Consider the following 23,085-nt stretch of genomic DNA (forward strand, 5'->3'; position numbering starts at 1 on the left):
ACTTTTTTGTATTTATTTAAAATAATCCTTCAGGCTGAGTGGCTGTAACCTGTCAGAGAAAAGCTGTGAAGCTCTGTCCTCAGTCCTCAGCTCCCAGTCCTCTAGTCTGAGAGAGCTGGACCTGAGTAACAACGACCTGCAGGATTCAGGAGTGAAGAACCTGTGTGCTGGACTGAAGAGTCCACACTGTGAACTGGAAACTATTAGGTAGGTCTAAAATAGTTTAAAGTAAGGGTCCTCTGAGCTCTCTTTTTCATGTATTACCTGTTTTTTGGTCTGATGAAAATCCCCTTTCAGGCTGAGCGGCTGTAACCTGTCAGAGAGAAGCTGTGAAGCTCTGTCCTCAGTCCTCAGCTCCAAGTCCTGTAGTCTGAGAGAGCTGGACCTGAGTAACAACGACCTGCAGGATTCAGGAGTGAAGAAGTTGTCTGATGGACTGCAGAGTCCACTCTGTGAACTGGAAACTCTCAGGTCAGTATTTAAAGTTTATTTCATTGGCTTAATACATTTAATTATTCAAATGACTTATTAAAGAGCCTCTTTGGACTAAGGGGCACCAATATTCAAGGGTTTTTGTGTTTTCACTACTTGAGACTTTCAGGTTAGATGAGAAGATTATTCATTTTTTACACAGTAATTATTAATGCTGTTCTTAACTATTTATTTAAATGATGCAGTCCCAATGGGGCTATATCAAGTTTTCACACGATATATTCCATATCACTCTGAAAAGCATATTGAAATAGTGTGTGTGTGTGTGCGTGTGTGTGTGTGTGTGTGTGTGTGTGTGTGTGTGTGTGTGTGTGTGTGTGTGTGTGTGTGTGTGTGTGTGTGTGTGTGTGTGTGTGTGTGTGTGTGTGTGTGTGTGTGTGTGTGTGTGTGTGTGTGTGTGTGTGTGTGTGTGTGTGTGTGTGTGTGTGTGTGTGTGTGTGTGTGTGTGTGTGTGTGTGTGTGTGTGTGTGTGTGTGTGTGTGTGTGTTCAGTCTCTCAGGTTGTCTGGTCACAAACAAAGGCTGTGCTTCTCTGGCTTCAGCTCTGAGCTCCAACCCCTCTCATCTGAGAGAGCTGGACCTGAGCTTCAATCATCCAGGAGACTCAGGAGTGAATCTGCTGTCTGTTATACAGGAGGATCCTCACTGCAGACTGGACACTCTCAGGTATGGACAGACCGTCAGCATGAAGAACTTCTTGTTTCTCTTAATTCTGTTCAGAGAAGTTTTAAAGCCTGAGTAAGGAAACACACTGATCCCTTAAAATCATATTGAATGGAAACATTTATAAGTACCATTAAAATCGAGGAAGTAAAATCATTCTCATTATTTATCAGGGATGTGTTGGTTCTCTACTTAGGTCCTGACTATTAAATATTAACTACTAAATATATTGAAATGAAAATTCTGTTTTCGGACATTAATAGTGATCATTTGATTTTCATTCTTGAACCACCAGTAGGATCAAACGGTTTATTCCCATTCTGCCCCCTGTCCCATGCAGCCCCAACAACAGCCTCTGATTCGTCAACAGACTTCATGCAATGCTTCATGGGATGCATCATTAGATCTATAAACTCTAACCCTAACCCTAAGACACACGACCAAGCAAAACAAGTATCATTTCTTATGTGGCCTAAAGTAAAAAAGGGGCGAGATGGGAAGATCAAACCTCTGTTGTTTGGGGAAATATCTGAACTTTTGTGCAACACACGAGAACACCTGTTCTTACACCTATAAGATGTTATAATGCATTAGAAACTCATCCTGACTGTGTTTCTTTCTCCAGAGTGGACCATGGTGGAGAGCAGAGGTTAAAACCAGGTCTGATGAAGTGTAAGTGTGGATTCATGTTGACTTATGATGACAAAGAAGTAAACAACATCAGTACACAAAATACATAAAGCCTTTGTATGAATCTGATGATAAACTAATGCTGGTTCTTTTACTCTCCATCAGATTCCTGTGAACTCACACTGGACACAAACACAGCACAGAGAAAACTCAAACTGTCTGACAACAACAGGACGGTGACACGTGTGAGAGAGAAGCAGCCATTTCCTGATCATCCAGAGAGGTTTGACTTCTATCCTCAACTGATGTGCAGAGAAGCTCTGACTGGTCGGTGTTACTGGGAGGTCGAGTGGAAAGGAGAGGTTCATATATCAGTGACTTACAGAGGAATCAGGAGGAGAGGAGGCAGTGAAGACTCTCAGTTTGGATTGAATGATCAGTCCTGGAGTCTGAGCTGCTCTGATGATGGTTACTCTGTCTGGCACAATGAGAGAGAAACAAGCATCTCCTCCCCCTCCTCCCCCTCCTCCCCCTCTTCTCCCTCCTCCTCCTCCTCCTCCTCCCCCTCCTCCCCCTCCTCCCCCTCCTCCTCCTCCTCTGGTAGAGTAGCAGTGTATCTGGATCATCCTGCTGGCTTTCTCTCCTTCTACAGAGTCTCCTCTGACTCACTGACCCACCTCCACACCTTCAGAACCACATTCACTGAACCTCTGTATGCTGGGTTTGGGCTTGGGCTCTGGTCATATCACTCCTCAGTGTCTCTGTGTTCTCTGTAGGAGGAGACCACTTCCTGTCCTGCTGTAATGTCCCTGGTCTCGGGGGACATTACATGAGTGTAGCAAGAGATATCGTCTAGTCGTGTGGTTAAAATGTTGGTAGTGACGCGGCTACACTTTGGTTGTGCCTTTACGTGGAGGAGCAGCATGTAGTTATAATGCTCCGTATATCTGCAGAAACTCCCAGTAATCAAGTGCCTCACACTTTTTAATAAATGTTTTTTCAATGTATTCAAATGTGTTTTTTAAATGTTTCTTTTGCACTTTGTCGTAAGTATTTTAATGTTTTAGTAAAGCCCTTTGAATTGCCTTGTTGATATGTGCTGTATAGATAAACTTTCTTTTACTGGCAGACATTTTTATTTTCTTTGTAAAATGGTGAAATGATCTCCTCTGGGCTGAACTTGTTGTGTACAAACTGCTGTGACATATATGCAGTTTAATAAAGCTTTATTTAGAGCAGCATCTAATAGCTCCTAATACTCTATGTAAAATGTTTATTGAGTTCAATAAAGGTTTAAAGATACAAATAAATCTGTCAATGATCTCATGACTCAAGACATTTATTTTGCACCCAACTTTTTTTCAAAAGTGTATGTAGTTGTAAATTGTTACAAAGGTCTTCTCTAACGTAGAAACTGTAAGCAGTGCTTGATTGCTCACTGAGATGCAGGGCAGTTAGAGTAAATGAACTGCATGGTAAATGGATATATAAAGATCTTTTCCAGTGTTTGCCAACCAGCTTGACTAGATAGCAGTACATTGAGAAGGCCCTCAATTAAAAGTGTCTCTGAACATCATCTCTCAGCAAGATGCATTTGCTTGTAGACCTGTGTGTGTTCTCCTGTCATCTCTCAGTGGCTGACTGCCACATGAAGCTCAACCTAAACAAGCCTTAACTGCACAGAGGTCTCATTGTGGCTGGTCCCAGGCCTACACATAGCACTATCACTAGCTACTATATTCCACTCAAAGCCACGCTGCTTAAAGGGAATAGCTTATTAAGGCCGATCCCAAACTGCACAGAATGGCTCATTGGTGCTGGTCCCTAGCCTACACCAGTGGTGAACCGTCAGGGCATTCAAGGTATTCAGAGAATATCCTGAAACACTCAGATAACACAAAAAATCGATTTAATTATATAAATAAACATTTTATAAAATGTCAATAAAATGAATACATGAGAATGGTATCTGTGTTGTTGATCTGTAATATTACGATTTGTTTGTCCTTCTACGCATTTCAGTGGTTTTGTGTTAGAAAAGAAATGCAACCAATCAGATATTTTTCTGGGTCTCTGGGTAGAATATCCTTTAACCAGGTATTCTATATCCTTGATAGAAGGCCCTGGCCCTCACACTAAATGAGAGCCTTTGGATTGACAGTTTGATCAACCAATCATATATTGATTTGTAGCCAATGGGCGTGTTCTTTCAGAGTTTCCCTCGGTTCCAGGTGCTCTAGAAGACCCGCTAGTTCACTGGAGAGAGACAGAGGATCTAGAGAAATGCGACGTAGCAATTCATTTGAAATGTTATTGTTTTTAACGTTGAAATGGCAGCAGGTGAAGATGATATTGTTGCGGAATTGTTGTCAGTTCCCTTTACAAGACGACCATTCAGTGAAAAGACGGACATTATAACGGTGGGGGGTGTGTGTGTCTACAGAAGGTCCAGTTGTGATAGACACGGTTCGCCACTGTCAGAGGTTGATAGGCTAACATAGGTTTGATACTGACTTGTCAATAGCTTTCATAACAAGTCCTCTAACACAGGGAATAATGCAACAGCCACACAGAGCCAAAAGTCCTATCACAGTGATTAGAGAGGTGAGAATAGCTATAATCACCGCTTTCCATTTAACAAGCCATCAACCAGCCTGTAGGTGAAGTTTCTACCCAGAGTGTTCAGCTAACTCTGAGTGACCTAAGCTCAGCTGAAGCTTTAGTGACAGACATAATAAATATAATTTATCATATCAATATTTGTATTAATAGTTACCCAAAAGAAGAGTGATTAGAGCTCCGCCAATATCTGATTTCTAGCTTTAACCTCCTCTGGCACTCCCCTAGGAACGCCTATGCATGCATGTAATCTCTGTCGTCGAAAGAGGCCAACGGTGCATCCCTTTTCTCTCGGGAGGGTTTGAAATTCAGATCTTTAATTTGACCTATCATCACAGGCATAATTAACATCACTGGGGTACATGTACTCAACCAATTACTTGGGAATATCAAAACAAACAGAGTGACGTGAAAACCTGTGTAACCGGTGTCAGAAACCCAGTCAGTGTTAGTGGTGATGCAGTTCCAATAGCTGTCCACTAGATGGTTCTAAATGACTTCGAATTGTGATCTCTTATTTCAGACAAGTGGAAAGAAAACATCCAAAGTCGACATTTACTTTTTATATTTTATTTATACTTTATCTTTGTGTTTGTAGATTTTTCCTAAAGTCACCAAAAGTTAGAATATCATAAAGCCTCATTTGCATATTCAAACATAACATTAAAATAATTGTCTTGTCCTGGCTCTTTGTTTGATTTCAGGTGATCCAGGTCATCAGCTAGTGTTGTCAGAACAGTAGAATGTGCAGCACTTAGATTGTAATCTTCATTTCCTGTCATCTGTGAAAAATGAAGGAAGTGTCAGAACAGGTCTTAAAAATTGATCAATGTGACTGAGGGACTATTATTTTTCAACACCTAATGTAACGTGCAGGCATTGGGTGAACAGGGTTCAAATACTGCTATCTGTTACGAAATGGCATTCCTCAATTAGTCCCAAAACAAAGGAATCTCCTTACGTAGATTGAATACAGAACAAAATTGCTAAAAATGTTCGACTTAAATTACCAAGTCTCTCCTTTTAACTTCTGTCATAATTTAAGGATTTAAAAACACAGACGTTAATTTATCTCTGCCACCATAAATCCCCTAAAACCATTTTAGAATATGTGGGTGAAATACAAAAATATGGTGGTACTGTAACAGAATAAAATGTAATTTGTTACAGGTTTTTTTAGGTTTGGGATTAAACATTTGAGGATGAATATAACTAGGCAGTTACCTAACCTATGCTATATGGTTGCCTAAACATAACACATGTATGGATATTTCACATGAAAAGCTTTTAAAATGAAGATACAAAGTTTTTACAGGGGCAGAGGAGTACATTTGCCATTAACCTGTTAAGCCCTGAGCCTGTTTTTCAGGTCTCAGGCTCGAAAATGACATTCCCAGAACAAATGACCATATCTTCCCTTCTAAAAGGGTTAAATTAATAATCTTTATTCTCAAAGTAATGATAAACCTGTGAGTTGGATGTAGAAAAGTCAGAATCAATATAGATGTTTTTCATTTTAAAGAAAATTCAGATTGAACATAGTAAAAAACTGTAAATTATAGTGTCCGTCCAAATATTCTTTCTTACAGATAGTGAAAACTACAAAAGGTGCGCTGACAGTCTTGACCGGGCTCTTCACAGGGTTCTTCCCACCGGAGGTTACTGGGGACTGCATGACAGTCTTGACCGGGCTCTTCACAGGGTTCTTCCCACCGGAGGTTACTGGGGACTGCATGACAGTCTTGACCGGGCTCTTCACAGGGTTCTTCCCACCGGAGGCTACTGGGGACTGCATGACAGTCTTGACCGGGGTCTTGAGAGGGGTATTGCTGCCTGAGGCTACTGTGTTTATGCCGGAGGTACTAGGGATTGCCAGGCCCTTAAATCGTATACATTCGTTCTCTTCCTCAAGCACAGCAGCAGTGGCACTCTGCTTCCGGGTTTTAGCTCCTTTTTCAGCCTGGAGCGCAGGGTCTTCACCTCATCATTGAGGGCATCCTTCTGAGCCCTCAATGCCACATTTTCCAGCATCACCTGCCTGCAGTCCTCGTTGTCACACTCGGTATGTGGGGAGAAGGGTGGAGGGTGTCCGGGGTATTCCTCCTCATTGTCACATCCTTACTGAAACAGACACAATGAATTTGATCAAAATGCTGTTCTAGTTCTCCGTTTATATGCGTTAGCGTGACCGGTGATTGCGACACTGGGTCCGATGCATCAATTCATGGTGCATGGACCAAGGGAGGTATTGGGTTACCACCGGGTCAGATGGTCCCACCTCCGCACCAACGCAGGGCTGGTGATGGCAACATTGGGTCCGATGCATCAATTCATGGGGACCCAATGTTGGGCATCAAACCATGAATTGATGCATCGGACCCAATGTTGCCATCACCAGCCCCGCGTTGGTGCGGAGGTGGGACCATCCAACCCGGTGGTAACCCAAGCCCTCCCTTGGTCTGTGCACCATGAATTGATGCATTCCCCGACCATGAGAGGGTTAGGGGTGCCCCGGAACCAGGCACCACCCCAGCAGGAAACGGGTTGTATGGTCAAAGGAGGAAAGAGTGATAGAACCGGGGTAAAGCAAAGAAAGTGTCCGACAATAGTGACTTGTGAGGCGGCCAGAGAGTCTGTCATCTCTCGGTCCTATCCTCCAGGCAACGCTGTGGCCAAAACTGGGTGAAAATGGCCAAAAAGTAAAAAAATCTAAAATAATTCATCCATGGAAAAATGCATGACAATGAAAAAAGGATCCGAAAATAGTGCCTCATGACCCCGCAAGAGTCCCCTGTCGACTCCCCTGTCATTCCTCCATTGGCAAAATAATCAGAGTGAACTTTTTTGAGAACCAGGCAAAAGGGGTGAACATTTGAAAATTGTATCCCAAAATAGTGTCTCATGAGCCCGCAAGAGTCCCCTGTCGACTCCCCTTGCATTCCTCCAGAGGCACATTTGTCAGACTCAACTTTTTTGAGAACCAGGCAAAAGGGGGGAAAATGAGAAAATTGTATCCCAAAATAGTGTCTCATGAGCCCGCAAGAGAGTCTATCATTCCTCCAGAGTCACATTGTCAAACTTAAAGTATTTGGAGGACCAGGCAAAAGCTGTGAAAATGTAAAAAACTGTCCCGAAATAGTGTCTCATAATGCGGATAGAGTCCCCTGGCAACTCCCCTTGCATTCCTCCAGAGTCACATTGTCAAACTTAAAGTATTTGGAGAAGCAGGCTGGGGGGGTCTTCAGGCACAAAATAAGGCTGACCCAGAGTGCATGGTGAGCGGACACTTCACCTCCGTGATCATATTTACCCAGGAATAAGTGTTGCAAACGTGGGTAAAAAGTGGTGTAGATAGAGACAGAGTGTACCGAGAGAGAAGGCTGTGCAACACCTGACTTTTGAAGGCAGGAATAAGTGTTTGAAAGGCAGGGAAAAGTTGTTTGAAATAGTATAATACCTCCAGGGCACATAACTGCACTTTACAAGCCAGAAATAATGTTTAAATGGTCGGGAAAAGTATTTTTAAACGTCTGGAAGAGAGTTTTAGCCTGTCATTTTGCACGATATCATTTAACATTGAACCTATCCTGGAAATGCACAGAATATGTTCATTTTCAGGAGATCGTCAATGTTAAGATAAGATAAAGCTAGAGCTTTATTGTCTCCCTTAGGAGAAATTTGTCTTGGGCATCGAGATAATAAACATCAAACATTCAGGTCAATCAGTCATAGATACAGAACAGAGATCACATATCACATGGCAAAGAAACAAACAAGAAACATACAGGTACAGCACTTTCCCTATTGCACATATCCCTATTGCATTCATAATCAAATATTGCACTTTTCCCTATTGTATTTATACATAAATCAAATATTGCACCTTGATACACAAATCAAATATTGCAATGTTAAATGATATCGTGCAAAATGACTGGCTAAAACCCAGGAATAAGTGTTTGAAAGGCGGGGAAAAGTTGTTTAAAATAGTCTGATACCTCCAAGGTGCATCACCAAAACTTTACAAGCCAGGGAAGGTGCCTGAATCCTGGGTATACATTTTGTAAATAGTCTGATACCTCCAGGGTGCATCACCGCACTTTACAAGCCAGGGAAGGTGCCTGAATCCTGGGTAAACATTGTTTAATTGTTTTTAAATGTATGGAACAGTGTTTTGTCTCTTTCAAAACTCTCCCGTCATTGGCCTGAGAAAGGGGGACGATTTTATATTCAATCTGACCGTTAATATTCCATTGAGAGGAAGTACATCACATTGCGGGACAGAATCCATGTTAATTCTGTCAGAAACCCCGACCATTCCCTTACCCAATTTGCATACTTCTGAAGTTACAATTGCTGTTTTGAGTGCATAAGTGGGTCCCAATGCAAAGTATACTCAGTAAAAAGTTGAGTAGAGTGTGGACTGCTAGATCTTCTCACTATCAACAATTGCCATTTTGGCTTCCCAACGGAAGTTGCGAGGCCAGTCAGATGTTAATGAACGTTGAACATGTAACGGACTAGAATAGTCTGTTAACATCAAATGTATTTAAAAGGTTCAGATTTGCGGCCACACCAACACAGCGATAATGACACCAAATTCATGTATACAATTATTTGTATTTATCACATAAAACTTTAAAACACCTCGTTAATAAATAGTTAAATAAGACACAGTTAAAATAATGTTCAATGCGTCAAGCAATAGTTCAGGTGAATGGTTTAAAAATACCAAAAGTCCAGTGCAGTTAATATGGAAAAACCTGCTCCATGTTTTCCCTTGCGCCAGGGAAAGGGCGTGCTTCAGCGGGGCTGTCGATAGAGTGCGGCCACTGTTTCGGTCCAGTCCGGGAAATCCAGTGCCGGATATTCCACGTAGCCAGCCAGCCAAAATATTATCGCCACTGCCACTCTACCGTCGCCGTCTGGTCACGGAACCCTCGGTACACAGAAAGGGGACTCAGGATACACCAAATGAACTTCAGTGACAAAACAAAAGGTCAATAAGGAGGAAATTATCACTTCCCTTAGTTTGGAGATTTAGAGAGCATTGAAACAACAACGATGGTCGGAGGCCGCTTCACCAGGGCGAGAGGAGGAAGGTCTGGTTCACCAGACGAAGAGGAGCTGAGGAGGATCAGTGCGTGGCGAGGAGCAAGAGGGATCCGATCCGATCTGCGGTGAGTCAAGGAACCAAATGTTGAGGGAAACGTCCTGACCTCCAGCAGGTAATCTGGCGTATTTATAGGGGAGTGGAGTCGGCAACTGGCGAATGAGATCGCTGATTTTAGCTGGGTTCAGGTGTGTCAATTAGCAACGCGTCTGTGTGTCTTTGTTATGACAGTTCGTGGAGAAGGTTAAGGAAGCATGCAAATATTTATACACAACAAGAGTTCATCGCCATGATAGCGGACAACAACATTAAAATCACAACAATATATAACATGCATCAGTCATAAAAAGGTTTAACCATACATCACACTGTCTTACAAGATGGCTCTATGCACTTTATGACAAACACTGCACTATAAAGTTATAGATTGGTATATTTCACTGAAAACACGTCTAATAATGATGATGAGACTGCCTCCTGGTTTTTGCTACGGTAAATTTGATCCAATACTAAGCATTTTCTGCATTTTTTGTTTGCACATGCTGAATTATATTATTTCACTATCGGGCATTATGTTTCTTGTCCTGCGATGACAATATAGGCCTGCAGATGCTCAGCACTCCAGAGAGTTTCTATCAGATGTTGACAACCAGTTAAAGTTTACATTTTATTCTGTTCCAGCTGCTCGAGGAGAACATCGTTACTTTTGTAAAGAACGAGCTGAAGAAGATCCGGGTTGCGTTCGAATACTCCAAAAAAACAGCTCCTAAGTTCTATCCCTATCGTCTATTCCTTGACCTCGGAGTGGAACGTCACGGGGTTAAGGGATAGTGGATAGGAGAATTCAAAAGGATTTAGGAGAAGAGACTGCGGTACTTAGAGAATCCGACTGCACTTTCACTATCCGACGTGTTTATGATGCGCCAGCGGACGTCATAAATGTGCGTCTGCTGCTGTGGGGAAACTATGGAAACTACAGTTTTCTATACAGCGGACTACAACATGGATGTTTAATAAGAACGAGGGACTACTGTAAACTCATCTAGAGACTCTGCACCGTGCTCTGATGCTGTTGTTTTATGCTTTATGAACGGGGACAACAGAGAAACATATTCTTCATGACCAAAGTTGGAATTGAAATAAAAAAGGAAAGTGAAACTTATGCTCGTCACCCTCTCCCTCCGGTCCACATTAATACAAATGATCCCAATACGTATGATTGTATGAAAAGATCTTAAAATCAATACAAATGTATTTATTATAACGGTTAGTCCTTAACATCTATCACTGTGTATATCACCATTCAAACATCTTTTAAAAGTTGAACAAACCCCACACAGCTCAGTAAAGACTGTGAAATGTTGACTTTATTTGATCATTTCAGTCAAAACTAACGTTCATATTTCTCTTTTTGATTATAATACTGATGAACGTTCAAAACAAAGCACTTTGGCAACTTACCACATACGTTTTGAACCGTAACTTTCATGATATCATTTCTCGTTCATAATCGGTTGTTTCCGTGAACGGCCGACTGTTGTGTGACGGCAAATGCTGCGGCCGCAAGGCATTGTGGGGCAGCATTTTCTCCTCTCCTTTAGGTTAGGGAGGTCCAGTGGTTCCTAAGCTAAAGGAGGTTATAAAGGAAGTTTGAAACCTCCTTTCCTTTTAATTTAGAGAATTCGAACGGCACTTATCATGGCTGCCACTGAGGGACTTCCGGGTCATTTCACTCCGTTAGGAAGGTTCCTAAGCTAAATGGACTATTCGAATGCAACCCCAGACTGTCCTGACTTCAGATTACCCAGAATGCTTAGAGAGTCAGAGGGAGGATGAAGAGCAGAGGAGGAGCTGCAGAGAGGCATTTCTGAACATCTCACTGCACTTCCTGAGGAGCATGAAGCAGGAGGAGCTGGCTGACCGTCTGCAGAGCAGTAAGAGGATTTAACACATTTAACATGTCATTTTCTGAAAGAGCCAATGTCTGTGTAGAGTATTCTGAAGAAAAGAAAACATTTGTGTTGTATGTTAATTAGGGGTTTCACCAACTAATCGACTAGTCAACTAGTCGACTACCTCTACCACTAGTTGGCGCTGTAGGCCCTAGTCAACTGTCATGAACAAAATGGAGACAAACGTGGGAGATGAGGATGCAAAATGCTCCAGCAAAACACGTCTGACATTCAGGGGTCCTCATCTTATGCGCAAATGCGCCGCAATAATGCGCTCTACAGTTTCAGTTTTAGCTCCGGCACTAAAAGTTCACGAATGTGCTCCACTAGCACCCCCCCTTTGAACAGCTGTTTGGACCTCATTTCGAGAGCAACAAGAAAACACGGGTCAACAGTGGCGCGGATGAGCAACGGGATTACTGCCAGCAGACACCCCATATCCCCACAATGGATAACCCTCTGAAGTGGTGGGCACAAAACGCAAACCGCTTCCCCCGTTTAGCCAAGCTTTCCAGGAGCTACCTGGCTAGCCACCAGCACCCCAAGTGAACGGATGTTTTCCCTGGCAGGCAATGCTGTCACCCAACAGCGGTCAAGCCTCCTTCCCTCACATGTTGATGCTTTTGTCTTCCTTAACCTGTTAAGCCCGAGAGACCCCGGTACCGGGGCACTGCCGCAACATCTTGCAGGAAACAGTGTCTGAGGGCATGTTCATTTAATAAAACTATGAATGTTTTATATCCATGTAACGGGAAGAAACTCATCTAACTGATCTTTTTTTTTTTTTTTTCAAAATAAAACCCACAATGCTGAGCCTCTGAATTAGCAACGAGCGAAAAAAACAGATTACTGCACCGAAATTCACTCACAAAACCTTATTATTTATCTTTTCTGCACATCCATGACATCGATTCACATCGTGAGGTGACACAGAATCGATGGGTACCCACATTATCACTCAATTATACGAAATCGCGACTTTATAAACAAAAACAGACATCAAAACATGTGACGCTAGGTAGCTAAAAATGCTAACAAGGTTACCTTGGCTCTGTAGTCTCTCCAAAGTGGTCTTCAATGGCATTAAAACGATAAAAACACTGCTGAAGTTAATCCATAGGTTAATCCAATGTGTCTGTGTCCCTTTGAAATGATTTCTGATAATCCATGAGCAATAAAATGGATAATCCATGCTATTCCGTTTCTAGATGTCAGCCCAGCTAGACATTTTTTGTTCTAAAAACATTCTGAGAATGTTACATTCATTGTTCTAGGAATGTTTTCAGCGGGAAGTTTTCTTTTGGTTCTCAGAATGATCTTCTGAAAGGTAGGATAACGTTCTCTTAAAAACATTCTTAAAATGTTTGGTGATAACATTGTTAGAACATTATGCCCTACTATTCTTAAAACGTTTTCAGCGGGAAGTTTTTGTTTGGTTCCCAGAATGTTCTTCTGAAAGGTAGGATAACGTTCTCTAAAAACATTCTTAAAATGTTTGGTGATGACCTTCCTAAAATGTTTTTGATAACATTGTTAGAACATTATGCCCTACTATTCTTAAAACGTTTTCAGCAGAAGCTTTTATTTTGGTTCCCAGAATGTTCTTCTGAAAGGTAGGATAACGGTCTCTAAAAACATTCTTAAAATGTTTGGTGATAACATTGTTAGAACATTATGCCCTACTATTCTTAAAACGTTTTCAGCAGAAGCTTTTATTTTGGTTCCCAGAATGTTCTTCTGAAAGGTAGGATAACGGTCTCTAAAAACATTCTTAAAATGTTTGGTGATGACCTTCCTAAAATGTTTTTGATAACATTGTTAGAACATTATGCCCTACTATTCTTAAAACGTTTTCAGCAGAAGCTTTTATTTTGGTTCCCAGAATGTTCTTCTGAAAGGTAGGATAACGGTCTCTAAAAACATTCTTAAAATGTTTTTGATAACATTGTTAGAACATTATGCCCTACTGTTCTTAAAACGTTTTCAGCTGCAAGTTAGATTTTTTTATGTTGCCAGAATGTTATTATTTTAGAGAAGGATAACATGCTTTATGTTTAAAACATTATGCAAATGTTCTGTGGTAACAATTTACTACAATATGTTTACATTATTAGAACATAAAGACATAATATTCCTGTAATTGTTCAACTCAAAATTCCTGGGTAACTGGACTGACCACTGTAACTATTGGAATTTGACTATTAACACATGTAAAAGGATGACTCGGAATCAGCTGGTGAAAGTAACATTTGTTTATTAGAAAAGGGGAGCTGGGAGTGGAGGTTGGTTATGGCAGCAGTGGGAAACAGTTGTTCCAGGGTGGAGAGGCCTGGCTGGCCTTGGGAGTGGGGAAGGCCTTGGATTCCTCCTGGGAGAGACACAAAAATGAGTGTGAGGCAAAAGCAGGCAAAGTTGTCAAAGAATATGCTGGCAAAAAGCTAGAGCGGCACGCAACAAACCGTTCACGGCAACAATCCGGCAGGGAATGAGTGCAGGCTGCAGGCTTTCATAGTGTGGCTGATGAGCAGGTTGCAGGTGTGGTTGATTGGAGATTGCTCCCAGCCGTGTAGAGCAGACCAGCAGGCAGGTGGGTGGAGAGAGAGAGACACAGTAGAAACAAACACTAACAGGGGTTTCAGGGACGGGCAGTGATAGTCGGTCCGTTCTTCTCTATGTCTGTCTTTGGTTTTCTAAGTGTTATTCGATCCATATGACAATAGAGATATTTGCATAAACAACAAAAACACTTGGGGTATAATGTTCGAACAATGTTATCACCAAACATTTTAAGAATGTTTTTAGAGAACGTTATCCTACCTTTCAGAAGTACATTCTAGGAACCAAAATAAAACTTCTCAATGAAACCATTCCTAGTACAATGAATGGTAACATTCTCAGAATGTTTTTAGAACCAACAATGTCTAGCTGGCAAAACGTTCCACCTTTGTTAACATATCACATTAAAGGAACATTTTATAAAAAAACGTTCTGTCATCTCAGGCCTCAATAACATCCTCAAAACATCCTCTGAATGTTGCAGTTAAAACGTTATGTCTTAGTTAACCTTAAACATGCAATATCTGCTTACAGCTTATCATGAATTACGTGCTTGTTTGTTTTTTTCAAAAGGAAAATATGGTGACATCAGATTTTTTTTATAACATTATTTTCAAACAAATGCAACAAGTTTGTTTTTTAAAGCGCTCTAGAAATAAATCTGACCATGACCGTGTTAATATTTGCCATAACAGGAACGTTTTTTAAAAAAAAGAATAACATCCTGAAAACATTTTCAGAATGTTTCTTGGAGAATGTTCTTCATTTGTTATCATGTAACATTAAAGGAACATTTTACAAAACACTTTCTGTCATCTCAGGCCTCAATAACATCCTGAAAACATGTTCTGAATGTTGCTTTGAGAATGTTCTTCTTTTGTTATCATGTAACATTGAGGGAACGTTTTATAAAGAACATCTTTAATGTGTTACCCAACAACGTCCAAAACACATCCTTAGAATGTTGCAGGCAAAACGTTCCACCTTTGTTAACATATAAAGGAATGTTTTATAAAACACTTTCTGTCATCTCAGGCCTCAATAGCATCCTCATAACATCCTCTAAATGTTGCAGTTAAAACGTTATGTCTTAGTTAACCTTAAACCTTATAGGAACATTATTTGAAAAAATAAACCTCCTAAAAAGGTTCTTTGAACATCAGATGAAAACGTTTCTTTAAAACCTTATTAGAAACAATAGGTAACGTTACCCAAAGTTGTGAGAACGTTCCCCGCTAGCTGGGAGAGCGAGATATAGCTTCACTCTCATGCAAAACTACATGCGCAAAGCCCCCACCTCTTTGTGTTAACGTTGGAGTCTATGTGAAACCCCCCCTTCGATTCTATTGGCTCTAACGGTCAGAAAGAGATGTCAATCACCAAAATCGACCAATGGGTTCCAGAGAAACGGTAAAAACGCCCAATTCCACCCAAATCACCTCAGAGGTGGAGTTTTCTTTGCTAAACCTCTCTAAAAAGGTCAAATGTCACTTGTTTTGCATCAATCTCGATACAGGGTACTTATTATATGTTGTACTTTGGATTCCTAAAGCTTTTAGTCTACCTTACCATCATCCAAGGGTAGTTTTTACTATAAGTAAAAAATAATTTTTGGACGGACACTATCATTTACAGTTTTTTACTATGTAAAATCTGAATTTTCTTTAAAATAAAAACATCTATATTGTTCTGACTCTTCTACATCCAACTCACAGGTTTATCATTACTTTGAGAAAAAAGATTATTATTTTAACCCTTTTAGAAGGGAAGATATGGTCATTTGTTCTGGGAATGGCATTTTCGAGCCTGAGACCTGAAAAAAAGGCTCAGGGCTAAACAGGTTAACGCAAAACAAAAAACCTGGAAGGGTGGACATCGTTATCGAGGAGGACAGTGAGTAAAGGGTTGCACAATGCGCAGTGGATTTACGTTGTATTTATGTTCTTAACAGAGTTTTTGCAGTAGATTTGGTGAGTCCAGTTACTGTTTTTAATTTAATCAGCCATGTAACAGCATGTAACACAAATTAAAATGCTGCTTTGTTACAGTGTTTAACGTAACTGTATGCATTGCAAAACAAAATACAGTTTTACACCTCTCTTTGTGTGTCTTTATTATGACGTAACAACTAGTCGACTAGTCGACTACTATTTTGAAAAACTTGTCGACTAGTACATTTAGGTAGTTGTGAAACCCCTAGTGTTAATTGATATGCTGAATGTGTTTGTGTTTTTCTACTTAGGAACTGATGCTGCAGTCTGCGGACGTAATCTCAAATCCACCCTGAAGGAGAGGTTCCAGTGTGTGTTTGAGGGCATTGCTAAAGCAGGAAACCCAACCCTTCTGAACCAGATCTACACAGAGCTCTACATCACAGAGGGGGGGTCTGCAGAGGTCAATGAGGAACATGAGGTCAGACAGATTGAAACAGCATCCAGGAAACCACACAGACCAGAAACAACCATCAGACAAGAAGACCTCTTTAAAGCCTCACCTGGAAGAGATGCACCAATCAGAGCAGTGATGACAAAGGGCGTGGCTGGCATTGGGAAAACAGTCTTAACACAGAAGTTCACTCTGGACTGGGCTGAAGGCAAAGCCAACCAGGACATCCAGTTCACATTTCCATTCACTTTCAGAGAGCTGAATGTGGTGAGAGAGAACAAGTACAGCTTGGTGGAACTTGTTCATCACTTCTTCTCTGAAACCAGAGACGCAGGAATCTGCAGGTTTGATCAGTTCCCGGTCATGTTCATCTTTGACGGTCTGGATGAGTGTCGAATTCCTCTGGACTTCCACAACACTGAGATCCTGACTGACGTCACAGAGTCCACCTCAGTGGATGTGCTGCTGACAAACCTCATCAGGGGAAAGCTGCTTCCCTCTGCTCGTCTCTGGATAACCACACGACCTGCAGCAGCCAATCAGATCCCTCCTGAGTGTGTGGACATGGTGACAGAGGTCCGAGGGTTCACTGACCCACAGAAGGAGGAGTACTTCAGGAAGAGATTCAGAGATCAGAAGCAGGCCGGCACCATCATCTCCCACATCAAGACCTCACGAAGCCTCCACATCATGTGCCACATCCCAGTCTTCTGCTGGATCTCTGCTACAGTTCTGGAGGACATGTTGAAAACCAGAGAGGGAGGAGAGCTGCCCAAGACCCTGACTGAGATGTACATCCACTTCCTGGTGGTTCAGTCCAAAGTGAAGAACGTCAAGTATGATGGAGGAGCTGAGACAGATCCACACTGGAGTCCAGAGAGCAGGAAGATGATGGAGTCTCTGGGAAAGCTGGCTTTTGAGCAGCTGCAGAAAGGCAACCTGATCTTCTATGAGTCCGACCTGACAGAGTGTGGCATCGATATCACAGCAGCCTCAGTGTACTCAGGAGTGTTCACACAGGTCTTTAGAGAGGAGAGAGGACTGTACCAGGACAAGGTGTTCTGCTTTGTCCATCTGAGCGTTCAGGAGTTTCTGGCTGCTCTTCATGTCCATCTGACCTTCATCAACTCTGGCGTCAACCTGCTGTCAGAAGAACCAACAACCTCCTGGCTGTTTCAAGTCTTTATGGACAAACCTAAACTAACACATCTCTACCGGAGTGCTGTGGACCAGGCCTTACAGAGTCCAAACGGACACCTGGATTTGTTCCTCCGCTTCCTCCTGGGTCTTTCACTGCAGACCAATCAGAAACACCTACGAGGCCTGCTGACACAGACAGGAAGTAGCTCAGATAACAATCACCCAACAGTCCAGTACATCAAAGATAAGATCAGGGAGAATTTCTCTACAGAGAGAAGCATCAACCTGTTCCACTGTCTGAATGAACTGAATGATCGTTCTCTAGTGGAGCAGATCCAACAGTCCTTGAGTTCAGGAAGTCTCTCCACAGATAAACTGTCTCCTGCTCTGTGGTCAGCTCTGGTCTTCATCTTACTGTCATCAGGAGAAGATCTGGACGTGTTTGACCTGAAGAAATACTCTGCTTCAGAGGAGGCTCTTCTGAGGCTGCTGCCAGTGGTCAAAGCCTCCAGGAAAGCTGTGTGAGTGGAATTATTAATGGAATACAAACAGTATCAAATGTGTTTATGTATCATTAATGAGAAATAATAATACATTTATTCTAAATAATCCTTCAGGCTGAGTGGCTGTAAGCTGTCAGAGAGAAGCTGTGAAGCTCTGTCCTCAGTCCTCAGCTCCCAGTCCTCTAGTCTGAGAGAGCTGGACCTGAGTAACAACGACCTGCAGGATTCAGGAGTGAAGAAGCTGTCTTCTGGACTGGAGAGTCCACACTGTGAACTGGAGACTCTCAGGTCAGTATTTAGCTATTTATTTTTGGAAGTCTTTTAATAAAGCTTTCATTGGCGTAATATATTTTATCATTCCTCTTTAGAATGATAGGACTTAATTTACATGGAGTTGCCTCACACAGGGCAGCAATACGGCAGGGTTCTGTTGTGCACAACACTGTAGACTTTGAGGTTAGATGAACAGATTATTATTATTATTTTATGGGACTCAAGGGTTTTTTCATAAGATTAATTCATTTTCCTTCTTAAAATTGGTTTAATTAGGCGAACAGTTATAGGTAACCATTAGTCAAGTCAGCATTGTGAATCTCAGCTAAAAGGAAATGATCATGCTTTTTTTATTGCTGACTTCTGTTTTTAAATCATGCTCATTCATATTTAAAGTGGACCTATCATGCTATATTTAAATGATATATTGTAGGGCCATACCTATATAAGGTATATTTATACGTTTCTGTTTTCAAAATACCAAACAGATCATGCATTTTAGCCATGCCTCATTTCACTCTATGTGCTGTTTGCTGTCTACGGGTCTGATTCTGCTGACCACGCCCCCCTGCAGGAGAGGGGAGACGTGCTCTGATCAGCTGCTGGGCTGTCAGAAGAGGGGGAGAAAAAGAGATCTCCGTCCTCCGTGTTTTATTATATAGAGTCGTTATTCATTTTAAAGCTCAATAAATAACAAAGAAGACCTTTGACCGGCACTTTTCTAATTTTTTTCCGGAAGATTTAAACTTTAACGGACATCTTGACCGGCGAAAGAAACTGAAACTGAAACTGTGCCGCACGGTCCCCTCGTTCCTTGGAAGAGGCGGAGAGGTGGGTGTTTGTCATCTGCTGGTGGACTAACCGGAGAGAATTACAGTGCTTGCCTCGACGGGGAGGGATTGCATTGAATTAAAGCAGCGGGAGCAAACGCTTGCCTCGGGGAGGGAGAAAGAAAGCCACAGCGGAGAATAAACAGAAGGGTAACCATGGTAACTATGCGCGGGAAGTCTTCTTTGCTGCTTTTGTGGCAGACTACAGCGCCACTTACAGGCCTGGCATATGTACTACAGCGTCTCCAGCGCTTTCGAGCAGCAATGGCCGGCCGTGGCCCAACCCCACATTCCCCTGATAGGTGGAGAGTTGGCCCGATAGCCGTAGCGCCACTTCTGTGACGACATAGAAGTGTTCAAATCTGGATCAGTCTGTATCAGATCCGTTGCAGCCCCTTTTTTAGAGATTTGGGTATGGAGGAAAATAGAGAGGGTTGTGTTTTCTGACACTTGGTGAGTTCCCTGGAACACCGGGGACACATATTCATGTATAAAAGACGTATTTAAGTGCATTTTGCATGATAGGTCCCCTTTAAGTAAAATACATCGAGCCTATCTGACCAAAGGTCTCTGCTCTTATTTTATAAGATTGTTCTCTAGTTCCTCTGAAAGCACACTAAAATAAGATTTGTTGGACTGGGCGGGTACCTGAGATCGTAGTTTTAGTTAGGTAATCAATAGGGTGACATTAAAGTAAGTGTGTGTGTGTGTGTGTGTGTGTGTGTGTGTGTGTGTGTGTGTGTGTGTGTGTGTGTGTGTGTGTGTGTGTGTGTGTGTGTGTGTGTGTGTGTGTGTGTGTGTGTGTGTGTGTGTGTGTGTGTGTGTGTGTGTGTGTGTGTGTGTGTGTGTGTGTTCAGTCTGTCAGGATGTATGGTCACAGAGGCAGGCTGTGGAGCTCTGTCCTCAGCCTTGATAATCAACCCCTCCCATCTAAGAGAGCTGGACCTGAGCTACAATCATCCAGGAGGTTTTGGGGTGAATGCTCTGTCTGTTCAACAGGAGGATCCACACTGGAGACTGGACACTCTCAGGTATGGACAGACCCCACAAAGCCTCTAGGAGAGGGGTCTCCAACCTTTCTTCATCTGAGAGCTACTTTGAAAAAATGAAAGTGGCTGCATCACATCGCTTACATGTATTGACATAGCACTCATCAGTTGAATTAAGCTACTGTTGTACATGTGTGAAATTGCAATACACAAAGCTTATCAAAAATCTTAACTTGACATCAAGTTCCAAGAAAACGACAATTTCTCACATATTATTATGGCCGTGTTGGCGCAATTATGTCCCGTAATGCTCCACCACAGTGTTATTATTAACTTTGAAATACAGAACTTTACAGATGTAGCCATCCATTTGTCCCTTTACCTACCTAATTCCAACCAGAAACCTAATAGATCCCACTGTCTGGTGATCAACACCCCTCCCCCTGTTTCCTGAGAGGGTATGGCTAGATTCCACGGTAGACCCGCCTATTGGTTAGATTGCCGGACTTTACCATGAGATGGCGCTTCCTTCACAAATACACATAAACAGCTAACTGGGTAACCTTTGGTCTTTGTTTAGGCCTCGGTTCACACAGTGTGTTTCCTGGACTAACAGTAGTTGTAACTTGAATAATGTTTGCAGCTCCGCCGTTGTGTTTGCTGAACAGCATTTAATCACATATTTTGTATCCCTTATTTTCACATGGAAATGTAACACATTACTTTTATAATTTAGTTTTATATATAATATTACACACATGCCAGCTCTATAATTGTTTTATTTTTCTTGATGTGTGAAATTAACATGATCATTTGGACTGTGTTTCTTTCTCAAGGGTGGACCATTGTGGAGAGCAGAGGTTAGAACCTGGTGTGAGGAAGTGTAAGTCTGGATTTAGTTGACTAATGAACAGTCAGTTGTGTTTTTTATTCATGAAAGATAACTGACAAACTGAGACTATGTTATCATATTTATAGATATGAAACACAGCTGTCTTTTAACCAAATGCAATGGAAACTTATCCTGCAGACATAACCTGCTCTGGACCAACTTATGTTCAGAGTTGAGGTTTGAAACCGACAAATACCACCGCTCACTAACTAGTTCCTTTGAACATAGCATGAATTTATATTCAATCAATGAGCAGTAGAGTGTCTGCTGAGGGAATACTTTATATAGATAAACTGGAGCATTAACGGTTAGTACTTAGTAGCACATACTGTATGCATCTCATTACTTATTTTCTCCAATATTTTCTTGCCTTATGCCTTGATAGTTTTTTTATTTTATTCTTTTAAATGCAGAAATAGGTGGCGATCAATTCTTTGGGGCTAGATGCTAGTCCCTTTTCTTTGAGTGCGCAAAGAGCCTGAAGAGGAAAGCCAGAGTTCACAGAGACAGTTGATAACCAGCTTCGTTGTACACTATTTAGTGTGGTTGAGAGTGCTAAGACGAAGAACCCTGGCTCTGTTGAACATATTTGGTAGTATACCCATCAGATGTGTCTGATGATAAACTGCTGCTGTGTCTTTTTCTCTCATCAGATGCCTGTGAACTCACACCGGACACAAACACAGCACACAGATACCTCAAACTGTCTGACAACAACAGGGAGGTGACACGTGTGAGAGAGAAGCAGCCATATCATTATCTTCCAGAGCGGTTTGACTACTATACTCAGCTGATGTGTAGAGAAGCTCTGACTGGTTGCTGTTACTGGGAGGTCGAGGTGAGAGGAGGGGCTGATATATCAGTGACTTACAGAGGAATCAGCAGGAGAGGAAGTAAAAGTGACTGTAGGTTTGGATGGAATAATCAGTCCTGGAGTCTGAGCTGCTCTGATCAGGGTTACTCTGTCTGGCACAATAACAAAGAAACAGGCCTGTCTCTCTCATCGTCCTCCTCCTTTTGTTTCTTATCCTCCTTCTTCTCTTCCTCCTCCTCTGGTAGAGTAGCAGTGTATCTGGATCATCCTGCTGGCTCTCTCTCCTTCTACAGAGTCTCCTCTGACACACTGACCCACCTCCACACCTTCAGAACCACATTCACTGAACCTCTGTATGCTGGGTTTGGGCTCTGGTCATATCACTCCTCAGTGTCTCTGTGTTCTCTGTAGGAGGAGACCACTTCCAGTCCTGTTGTAATGTCCCTGGTCTCGGGGGACATGGACATAACATGAGTGTAGCAAGAGATATCGTCTAGTCGTGTGGTTCAAATGTTGGTAGTGACGCGGCTACACTTTGGTTGTGCCTTTACGTGGAGGAGCAGCATTTAGTTATAATGCTCCGTATATCTGCAGAAACTCCCAGTAATCAAGTGCCTCACACTTTTTAATAAATGTTTTTTCAATGTATTCAAATGTGTTTTTTAAATGTTTCTTTTGCACTTTGTCGTAAGTATTTTAATATTTTTGTAAAGCCTTTTGAATTGCCTTGTTGATATGTGCTGTATAGATAAACTTTCTTTTACTGGCAGACATTTTTATTTTCTTTGTAAAATGGTGAAATGATCTCCTCTGGGCTGAACTTGTTGTGTACAAACTGCTGTGACATATATGCAGTTTAATAAAGCTTTCTTTAGAGCAACATTTAATAGCTCCTAATAATCTATGTAAAATGTTTATTAAGTTCAATAAAGGTTTGAAGACAAAACAATCTGTCAATGATCTCATGACTCAAGACATTTCTTTTGCACCCAACTTTTTTTCAAAAGTGTATGTAGTTGTAAATTGTTACAAAGGTCTTCCCTAACGTAGAAACTGTAAGAAGTGCTTGATTGCTCACTGAGATGCAGGGCAGTTAGAGTAAATGAACTGCATGGTAAATGGATATATAAAGATCTTTTCCAGTCTTTGCCAACCAGCTTGACTAGATAGCAGTACATTGAGAAGGCCCACAATTAAAAGTGTCTCTGAACATCATCTCTCAGCAAGATGCATTT

The 23,085-nt window shown here is 41.7% G+C and overlaps 1 protein-coding gene across 3 annotated transcripts in view; it reads left to right on the forward strand.

Annotated features, from left to right (window-relative positions):
* LOC117472852 (NLR family CARD domain-containing protein 3-like) overlaps window positions 1-21,720 on the forward strand; it is a 43,128-nt gene extending 21,408 nt beyond the window's left edge. The window contains exons 10-14 of one of the 3 annotated variants that reach the window (XM_034118283.1): window positions 34-207; window positions 298-471; window positions 984-1,157; window positions 1,780-1,826; window positions 1,950-3,107. In XM_034118283.1, the coding sequence (XP_033974174.1) occupies window positions 34-207; window positions 298-471; window positions 984-1,157; window positions 1,780-1,826; window positions 1,950-2,560 (1,180 nt within the window). In that variant the 3' untranslated portion in view covers window positions 2,561-3,107. Of the gene's footprint in view, window positions 1-33; window positions 208-297; window positions 472-983; window positions 1,158-1,779; window positions 1,827-1,949; window positions 3,108-18,166; window positions 18,341-20,012; window positions 20,187-20,980 lie in introns of those variants that run through there. The other 2 variants (XM_034118291.1, XM_034118299.1) reach the window with 2 other exon arrangements.
* The last annotated feature ends 1,365 nt before the right edge of the window (window positions 21,721-23,085 follow it).

The sequence above is a fragment of the Trematomus bernacchii genome, unplaced genomic scaffold (genome assembly GCF_902827165.1).
Source record: "Trematomus bernacchii unplaced genomic scaffold, fTreBer1.1, whole genome shotgun sequence".
NCBI lineage: Eukaryota > Metazoa > Chordata > Actinopteri > Perciformes > Nototheniidae > Trematomus > Trematomus bernacchii.